The sequence below is a fragment of the Pongo abelii genome, chromosome 1, assembly GCF_028885655.2.
Source record: "Pongo abelii isolate AG06213 chromosome 1, NHGRI_mPonAbe1-v2.0_pri, whole genome shotgun sequence".
Classification (NCBI taxonomy): Eukaryota; Metazoa; Chordata; class Mammalia; order Primates; family Hominidae; genus Pongo; species Pongo abelii.
The window spans coordinates 216,658,136-216,668,126 of NC_071985.2; the positions used below are offsets into that span (position 1 = coordinate 216,658,136).

General features: G+C 55.3%; 1 protein-coding gene across 13 annotated transcripts in view; it reads right to left on the reverse strand.

Moving 5' to 3' along the window:
* The window catches only part of CROCC (ciliary rootlet coiled-coil, rootletin), a 59,471-nt gene extending 50,376 nt beyond the window's left edge, over window positions 1–9,095 (reverse strand). For 5 of the 13 annotated variants that reach the window (XM_054556236.2, XM_054556218.2, XM_054556213.2 and 2 more), the window contains exons 1-2: window positions 1,088–1,699; window positions 368–503 (exon numbers count right to left, since the gene is read on the reverse strand). In XM_054556236.2, coding sequence (XP_054412211.1) covers window positions 368–503; window positions 1,088–1,147 — 196 coding nt within the window. In that variant the 5' untranslated portion in view covers window positions 1,148–1,699. Of the gene's footprint in view, window positions 1–367; window positions 504–1,087; window positions 1,701–9,026 lie in introns of those variants that run through there. The other 8 variants (XM_063719894.1, XM_054556224.2, XM_063719889.1 and 5 more) reach the window with 5 other exon arrangements.
* Window positions 9,096–9,991: the final 896 nt, after the last annotated feature.

Genomic DNA, 9,991 nt, shown 5'->3' on the forward strand with positions numbered 1-9,991 from the left:
CAGACTTCTGCAAAACCCTGGTCTAAGCTGAGCTGCCCTCTTCCTGTATCTTGGGTTCAGCCAGCTCACACCTTCCCTGGGTGGCAATATGGGATTTGGGGTTCATATCTCTGCAGCAAGCTACAGGCAAGCACGGAGGGGATGCTCGGCCCTTCCTTCTAGTTGCACCAATGTGGAATAATTCTGGGCAAATTACATCCCTGAGCCTCTGTCTCCTCATCTGTAAAACGGGCTCTTCCGTCATAAGGCTGTGCCTGCCCCACAGCGAGTTACAGTCATGATCATCATGGTGACCGCTCAGGAAAGGGACATGCGAAGAGGTAAAATGTGGGTGATGTCTGTGGAGGGGAGCGGATGGGGGTGGCACCTGGGCTGTCAGGCCGGGAGAGGTTGTGGGTGACAATCTCCCTGATGCGGGCAGGCAGGCTGGTGATCTGAGCGTCCTGGGCCAGGTCCCACGCGCCCAAGCCTTTCTCCTGGCACAGGACGCTGCTCTCCAGTGTCTGTGGGAAAAGCGAGAGGGTCTTCAGGGCACATGGGACCCGGGGCTCCCCGGCCTCGTGGGGAGAGCTGCAAAGTCCTACTGCTCAAGATACGGGTTCCCAGGAGCCCCCTCAAGATGGAGTGAAGCCTGGGAGTTAGAATCCAAAAAACCCCCATGGGAGGAGCCTCTTGTGTGCTCCCTGCCCCAGGAAGAAGGCCCAGGGCCAGAGATGAGAACCAAACCCCACGGGCAACTCCCAAACCCCACTGGAGGCAGTCCAGTGTTGGGGGCTCCAATCCAGCTCCGACCCTAGATGGATGAGGATCTGGCTATGTCAGAGGTCCCCCAAGCCCTAAAATCTGGCAGTAGGGACCCCCTTCTCCCAACGCAGGGCACTGGGATGAGGGAGCCACAGCAGGTGCACCCTGTGTGTACCTCTGACCCCCATCTTGTCAGGAACTGCAAGCGGGGGGCCCCTGTATACCCCACCACCACCACACCTCTCCCACCCCTTGACCCCCAAGACGCACACACCTCTCACCACTACTGCTGAGTCCACGCTACCCCACCCCAGACAGGGTGGGCACAGCCCCCAGGACCCACCTGGATAACCGTCTCTAGTGTCAGCTCCACCTCCTGTGCCCCCGCCAGCCCCAAGCTCATGGGGGGGAGGCTGTGGGCACGCCTCCAGCCCCCTTCTCCAGGACCCCAAGACTAGCTCAGTCAGCACGCTGCTGTGGTGAGCACCAGGCAGATTAAGCTTAAATCCGGCGGCGCCCCCATGTGACCACTGCGGTGGGAGGAGCAGGATGTGGGCTGAGGGGGGAGGGGGTGGGAAAGGACAGGAGAGGAGGGAAGCAGAGGCGGGGAGCCAAAAGAAGAGGAAGGATAAACAGACGGGAGGAGAAGGGAGAGAAATGGAGGGAGGAGGAAGAAGAGGGAATGGGAGGAGGAAACGAGGGGAGACACCTGGAGGTCAGGACCTCACACACTCTTCACCCTGCGCAGGTTGCTGGGTCCTAGAGCCCTCCAAGCCCAGGGGGTGGGGTCAGTAGCCACGCGGCGGAAAAGGCCAGAGTCCTAAGTCTTCGGGATCATCTTTGCTGGCCCAGAACGGGGGTCACAGTGTTAGCTAAGAATGAGAGGATTTACGTTTTCCCACAACAGGTGTAGGGCAAAGAATGCAGGCTGTGAGATCACCCAGACCAGGCTTGGCACTTAGTTGGGCATGAGCGGTCCAGCCTGGACTGATGAGCATTTATGCAACACCTGCGGCATTCCTAGGTCTGACCTAGACACAGTGGTAGAGCTTCGAACTACAAGTGCCCCAGCCTTGCCCTTCAGGCACTTATTGGGAAGCTTCTGGCCCCTTCACACCCACCCCAGCCCCCACTAGCTGGGTGCACCAGGGACACTGACTTTGCCTCTCTGAGACTCAGTGTCCTCTTACGTAAGATGTGATAATATTGGTACTCACCTCACGGAGCTGTCCGGGGATGAAACAGAATATCGTGTGTGCGTACCCAGCACATGACACGATGCTGGGGGGTCACGCGGTCAACACTCAAGAAATACTTGTTTCATTCATTTGAAAATGCAAAAGGCACAGTCCCTGCCAGGCGTGGGCACTCACACTTGTAATCTCGGCATTTTGGGAGGACAAAGCGGGTGGATCACCTGAGGTGAGGAGTTCGAGACCAGCCTGACCAATATGGTGAAACCCCGTCTCTACCAAAAATACAAAAATTAGCCAGGCATGGTGGTGCATGCCTGTAATCCCAGCTACTTGGGAGGCTGAGGCAGGAGAATCAATTGAACCCGGGAGGCAGAGGTTGCAGTGAGCCGAGATCACGCCATTGCACTCCAGCCTGGGCAATAAGAGTGAAACTTTGTCTCAAAAAAAAAAAAAAGCACAGCCCCTGTATCTCAGGGCCCTGAGACCCAGAGGTCACCCACCACCTCCCATTATTCTTTCCCTGGGGCAAGGAGGCTATGTCATATAGTGGTTAGGCGCACAGCTCTGGGGTCAGTATCAGGTCTGAGGTTGCATCTGAGACCCAGCTCTGTCACTTGCAACTATGGTGTTCAAGACAGTAAGACCTTGAACAGGTTACCTCCCTCAGCCTCAGTTTTCTCATCTCTAAAAGGGAACTAGACCAGGCTGGGTGTGGTGGCTCGAGCCTCTAATTCCAGCACTTTGGGAGGCTGAGGCAGGCAGATCACTTTAGGTCAGGAGTTTGAGACCAGCCTGGCCAACATAGTGAAACCCCATCTTTACTAAAAATACGAAAATTAGCCTGTAATCCCAGCACTTTGGGAGGCTGAGGTGGGCGGATCAGGAGGTCAAGAGATTAAGACCATCCTGGCCAACATGGTGAAACCCTGTCTCTATTAAAAATACAAAAATTAGCTAGGCATGGTGGTGCGCGTCTGTAGTCCCAGCTACTTGGGAGGCTGAGTCAGGAGAATCGCTTGAACCTGGGAGGCAGAGGTTGCAGTGAGCTGAGATCATGCCACTGCACTCCAGCCTGGCGACACAGTAAGACTCCGTCTCAAAAATATAAATAAATAAATAAATAAATAAATAAATAAATAAAAAATTAGCCGCGGTGTGGTGGCATGTGCATGTAATCCCAGCTACTCAGGAGGCTGAGGCAGGGGAATCACTTGAACCCAGGAGGAGGAGATTGCAGTGAGCCAAGATTGTGCCACAGCACTCCAGCCTGGGTGACAGGGCAAGAGTCTGTCTCAAAAAAATAAAATAAAATAAAATGAGACTAGACCGAGTGTGGTGATTCAGGTCTATAATCCCAGCACTTTGGGAGGCCAAAATGGGAGAATCGCTTGAGCCCAGGAGTTTGAGACCAGCCTGGGCAACATAGCGAGACTCTGTCCTACCAAAAACAACAAAAAAATGAGACTGATAGTACCTACCACACCTGGCAGGTGGTGAGCTATTAGCCAATGGTGGCCGCTGTTCCTATCATCATTAGCATCACGTGTCTGGGCTCCTGTCCTTAGAGTTGTAAGCCCCGAAAAAGGACAGGAATTGCTCACTCGAGGAGCTCGGCTTTTAAGACGCAAGTCTCCCAAAGTTCTCGGCCAAATAAAGCTCCTTCCTTCTTTAACCCAGTGCCTGAGGAGTTTTGCCTGCAGCTCGTCCTGCTACACTGCTATGTCTCAGCCCTCCGCCCCTGGGTGCCCTCTGCTCCATGCTGTGCCCCAAAGGGGGCATATTCACATTATCTCATTAAATCCTTGCTTCAACCCATTTCCAGACAAGAAAACTGAGGCTCAGAGAGATTGGGCTCTCACCTATTCAAGGCGACATGCTTCAGGGAAGTGGTGAGCCCAAAGCTCATTCCACTTAGACCAGCAGCCTCCCAGTGAGTGACTCAAGCATTTGCGCTTTGAGGCTCTACTTCTGTATCTAGGTCAGACCCAGAATGCCACGGTGCTGTATAAATGCTCATCAGTCCAGGCTGGACCGCTCATGCCCAACTAAGGAACCTGCCCTGCAAATGGAAAACCAAGAAACAGGGCCGAAAAGATAAATGTTACCTAGTTGCAATGGCAAGCAAGCCAGATTTGGGCAAAACTAAACCAGCCACTGGCCGGGTGCGGTGGCTCACGCCTGTAATCCCAGCACAGGGAGGCCGAGGCAGGTGGATCGCTAGAGGTCAGGAATTCTAGACCAGCCTGGCCAACGTGGTGAAACCCCATCTCTACTAAAAATACAGAAATTAGCTGGGCATGGTGGTGGGTGCCTGTAGTCCCACCTACTCGGGAGGCTGAGGCACAAGAATCACTTGAAACTGGGAGGCAGAGGTTGCAGTGAGCTGAGATCGCACCACTGCACTCCAGCCTGGGTGACAGAGAGAGACTCTGTCTCAAAAAAAGAAAAAAAACAAAAAAAAAAACCACGAAACCGGCCAGCAGATAGAGCTGCCACTACAAACCGCAGGGACGCCCACTCTTCTACCTCTAGGCAGCCTCCAAAAATCCCCTCTACAGGCTGCACACCTGCCCACCAGAGCAGGGGGGAAGCCGCAAATACCCTGGACCAGCATGTCCAGCCCTGCAAGCCCAGCTCAGCAGAGGGGGCCCCAGATGTCCTTGGGGGACTGAACTGAATTATTCTGTGCCTTCTCCTGACCACAGCCCTAAGGGTTGAGGGAAGGAGACAGGATGTCAGCCCTGGCACCAGGTGACACCCACCCTTGGCTCCATCCCCAAAGTTCTCCCCCAGAGTCCTGCTGGGTTCTGTGGGTCCCAGGAAGTCATATCTGAACCCCGAGTATGTGTCCACTGCTTCCACCCAATTCTCCAAAAAAAAAAATGACTGAATTCCTCTTAGAAATCTGGATGCTAACAGCTTCAGCATCTGGCCACCTGGACTCCAGTCTTGGCTCACCAGCCCCTCACCAGCTGTGTGACCCTGCACCAGTGTCTTCACTTCTCTGAGCCTCAGTTTCCTCATCTGCAAAATGGGATAATAATGGTGCCTGTTTCTAGCATGAGCATTAAATAAAATACTCCATGCTAAGCTATATGCCTGGATATGGTGTGGCAGAAACTGCAATGTGCCCACCACAAAGCATTTCCAACACCTCTTAGGAATATGGCTAAAAGCCATTTCCCAGACTCCCTTGCAGTCAGATATGGCCATGTGGTCAAGTTCTGGTCCACAGAATTAAGACAGAAAGAAAGCGTGCCACTTTAGGCTTGGCCCATAAAATTATTTCTCTCCTTCCTGGTCCATCAGCTAGAAGGAAATAACTCCAAGGTCCTAGGGGATGCCGCAACCACAAGACAGAAGGGATCTCGGTCCCTGGGTCACCACATAGAAAGCCACCTGCCAAACACCCAACAGGACTTTTCATGAATGAGAAATAAACTTCTATTGTGCTAAGCCTCTGAGAATTCAGGGTTTCACTATCACATTAGCTAGTGTTACCTTAATTACTACCTGCAGTTGAACAGCGGGTGAGTGTTGGCTATTACTACTGTTATCATTACTATCAGGAGTATTATTGGCTCTTTCTAGCACCCAAGCTAGAACCCTGTGCCTTGTTCTAGATGCTGAGCCATTATTTGGTGACCAAATACAGAGGAGACACCCTTTGTACCCTTCCCTCCCCACTACCACCCTCCAAACCTGCCTTTTGCCAGGGCTAGCGGCAGGAACTAGCCAAAAGGCCCTTCAAAGATTACTTGCTTCAAACATAGCAGCTGCTCTTATCCGCTTACCCCTTCGTTATCCTCCTGCTGCTGACTAGAAATTATGACAAAAATATTGAACCAACCATGAGCCAGGCTCTGTGCCCAAAACGTTACATCTGTCCCTTACCTGCTTTAACACTTCCGGCACCACCCTGCTCACTTTACAGATGACAGTGTGAAGTCTCAGCAAAGTTAAATAATTGGCTCCAATGCACCCAGCCACAAAGAGCTCAAGTCACAGCCACAACCTAGGTGTGCCTGATTCCAAAGGGTTTTTGTTTTTTGTTTTGTTTTGTTTTGTTTTTGAGATGGAGTCTCGCTCTGTCACCCAGTCTGGAGTGCAATGGCACGATCTCGGCTCACTGCAACCTCCGTCTCCTGGGCTCAAGCAATTCTCCTGCCTCAGCCTCCTGAGTAGCTGGGATTACAGGTATGCACCACCGCGCCCAGCTAATTTTTGTATTTTTAGTAGAGACAGGGTTTCACCATGTTGGCCAGGCTGGTCTCAAACTCCTGACCTCAAGTGATCTACCCGCCTCGGCCTCTCAAAGTGCTGGGATTATAGGCATGAGCCACCGCACCCAGCCCAGAGTTTTAAATAATAACAGCAAGCCGGGTGCAGTGACTCACACCTGTGATCCCAACACTTTGGGAGGCCAAGGTAGGAGGACTTCTTGGGCCCAGGAGTTTGAGACCAGCCCTGGCAACACAGTGAGACTCCATCTCTGCCAAATAAATACAAAAAATTGGCCTGGCATGGTGGCATGCACCCCCTGTAGTCCCAGTTCCTTGAGAGGCTGAGGCAGGAGGATTGCTTGAGCCTCGAAAGTTGAGGCTGCAATGAGCTGTGGTTGTGTCACTACCCTCTAGCCTGGGTGACAGAGCAAGACCCTGTCTCAAATAAGCAAAAACAGTAACAGCAAGACTGCCATCCTGCAGCGCCTGCTGTGTGCCTGGCACCACCCCAGGACGCCGATGTGTATTATATAAGCCACTGCCTGGACTGCTGAGATGGCTCCTCGAGGGTCTCTCTGCTTCCCTGCTCATCCCCTCACCCACTCAAGTTTCACACAGTAAAGGTCATACCCCTCCCCTACCCGAGGCCCTCTACTAGCCCTTACCGCACCTAAAATGAAGTTCAAAGTCCTTCCATGGCCCACAGGGCCCACCAGATCTGGCCTCACTCCACTTCTCCCACCTCATCTCCTCTCTCCCCCTCGCTCATGGCCTTTTTTCTTTCTTTCTTTCTTTCTTTTTGAGGCAGAGTCTTGCTCTGTTGCCCAGGCCTGAGCTGGAGTGCAGTGGTGCACGATCTCAGCTCACCGCAACCTCCGCCTCCTGGGTTCAAGCAATTCTCCTACCTCAGCCTCCCGAGTAGCTGGGATTACAGGCATGCACCACCACGCCCAGCTAATTTTTGTATTTTTAGTAGAGATGAGGTTTCACCATATTGGCCAGGCTGGTTTTAAACTCCTGACCTCAAGTGATCCACCCACCTTGGCCTCCCAAAGTGCTGGGATTACAGGCGTGAGCCACCACACCCGGCTGCTCACGGCCTTCTTGATTCCTCAAACACCAGGCATGCGCCCACCTCTGGGCGTTTGCGCTGCCATTTCCTCTGCCTGGGACGCACTTCCCCCTTTTGCACAGCTGACTCCCGCTTGTCGGCCAGATTTTGGCTCAAAAATATCACTTTCTGAAGGAGCTACCCCTGACTCAGCTAAAGAGGTCCCTCCAGTGGCTGTTCCATTTTCTCCAACATGTATGTTGTCTGTCTCCTCCTTTCTTTTTTTTTTTTCTTTGAGACAAGGTCTTGCTCTGTTGTCCAGGCTGGAGTGCAGTGGCAAAATCATGGCTCATTGCAGCCTTGACCTCCCGGGCTTAAGGGATCCTCCCACCTCAGCCTCCTGAGTAGCTGGGACCACAGGTGTGTGCCACCATGTCTGGCTAATTTTTTACTTGTTGTAGAGATGAGATGTTGCCCAGGCTAGTCTCCAACTCCTGGGCTCAAGCGGTCCTCCCACCTCAGCCTCCCAAAGTGCCAGGTTGACTTAGTTCACTGCCACTTCCACAGTGCCTGGGCTAAGGCCAAAGCTCCATGAAGAGCTGCTGAATGAATTAATGAATGCTAAGAGCCAAGTAATAGCATAGGATGTTAAATGGAAAAAGAAATGATTCCCCTCGGCTCTGGCTGGGGTCATGTTGGGCCACAGATGATGTCAGCCACAGACGGGGATCACGGAAGGACACCAGCGAACACATAGCCAGCATTTGCCGCATCCCAGAAGTTCAGGGTGAAAACCAGGCAGTGACCCCCACAGGGGCCACTTGGGTGGAAAGGGCTGAGAGAAAGACTGGGGAGGGGAGGGTTAAGTCAGGGAAATGTGCGCGGGTGGGGAGGCTCCGAGATCCAGGGGTTGACTCCTGGAGTCTTGCCTGAACCTCGCTGTCCTCTGCTCCCGCCACAAGATCTGTTTATTAAGCACCTGCTGTGAGCCCAGCGAAAGAAAACAGAAATCTCTGTTTTCTGGAGTAAACAGACAGATGGCACCCTGAAGGCCTCCTCCCCAGGGTCCCCATTCCCCAGTCAATCGTCTTCCCGAGGGAGCTGTGACCTGGTCACCAGAGGGGTAGACATCCGCCCCAGCATGGTCGTTAGGCTTAAGTCTGTAAAAATCAGGAGGGAGCTCGTTCAAAATGCCCACTCCAGAGACGCTGCCGGGCACAGGGCCCTGAGGCCGCATGGTGAGAGGCGCAAGGGGTGCAGGGCCCCATCCCCGCACAGCATCCGGCGGCCCTGCCTCCGTGGCCAGCCCAACAATGCGCTGTGGGCCTCAGTTTCCCCATCCGCACAATGGAGATGCTTCCGACTCGGCAGGGCTGCAATGAAGACGAAACCGGGTCCCACAGGAGGAGGGCAGTGCAGGGCGTGGCCCGCACGCAGGAGCTGCAGAGGGCATCTGCGGGGGGCAGAGGCCGTCGCGAGGGCCTCCCACGGCCGCCCGCGGAGCCAAGGCACCCCGGCCGGCGGAGGGACGGCTGCGCCCTGCAGGCCGCTGCGCCCGGGCAGGCCCCGGTCTCCTGTCGTGCCCCCGGCCCGCGACAATCCGGGCAAGATGGGCGGCAGGACGCGGCGGGGCATCCGAGGAGCCCGTTGGGAACGCTCTCCTGGCCTCCGGTGCCGGGCAGCGGCGGTCGCGGAACCCACAGCGCCCCCAGCCCCGGGACGTGGCTCCAGCCCGCCCCCAGGCGCGCGGCCTCCTCCGCCGGGAGCGCGTCCGTCCCGCCCCCGCGCACGCGCGCGCCCCCGGCCTCCTACCTTCGCGCGCCTTAGCCGCAGCCGCTGCCGCCGAGGCCAAGCGGGCCGGACCGGGCGGGGCGGGGAAAGCTGGGGGCGGAGCCTGCGCTGCGCGGTAGTGGGGCGGAGGCTGGGGCGGGGCCGGGCGCCGGGGGCAGCGCGTCTGCGGCGCTTACAGGGGCCGCCCTGGGCGGACACGCCTCGTGCGCCGTCCCTCTTGCCGCTTGGCACCGCCCGGCAAGCCAGGCGCCTCCTACACGCACGAACGAGGATACCAGGCGAACGAAGCACGACCCCCAAGGCCTCGCAGTTGCAAGGCTGCAGCGCAGGATCGAAACCCCGACCCGGCTGCAGAGTCCCCCTGCGGTCTGGCCGGGACTTAAAGGCCTGAAACTCCTGAACACTGACCCATTGCCCAGCCAGACAGAGGGACGTTTCATGCCAGCCCCGTCACAGCCCCCAGCGACGATCCCGAGGCTTCGGTGATTTGACCTGTCGGAGAGAATGCTTTTTTTTTCCTGACTGACGTGCAGCCCTGGGGAAGGCACTCTGGCCTTAGTTTGTTCGCGAGACTCAACACGGTGGCGCGCCTGTCTCGTGTCCTTTCCACTGTGACAGTATGTTCGTTCCACCCTCTCACTGGACTTGGACCTCCTTCTGTTATTGAAGGCATTGGATGAAATCATGCTTTGTTTTTTTTGAGAGAGCCTTGCTCTATTGCCCAGGCTGGAGTGCAGTGGCATGATCTCGGCTAAATGCAACCTCTGCCTCAGCCTCCTGAGTGGCTGGGACTACAGGCGCCCACCACCACGCTCGGCTAATTTTTGTATTTTTAGTAGAGACGGGGTTTCACCATATTGGCCAGGCTGGTCTCAGACTGCTGACCTCGCGATCCACCCGCCTCAGCTTCCCAAAGTACTGGGAATACAGGCGTGAGCCACCGCACCGGCCGAGATCATTCATTTTCAAAGGGAGAGGCAGCTCTG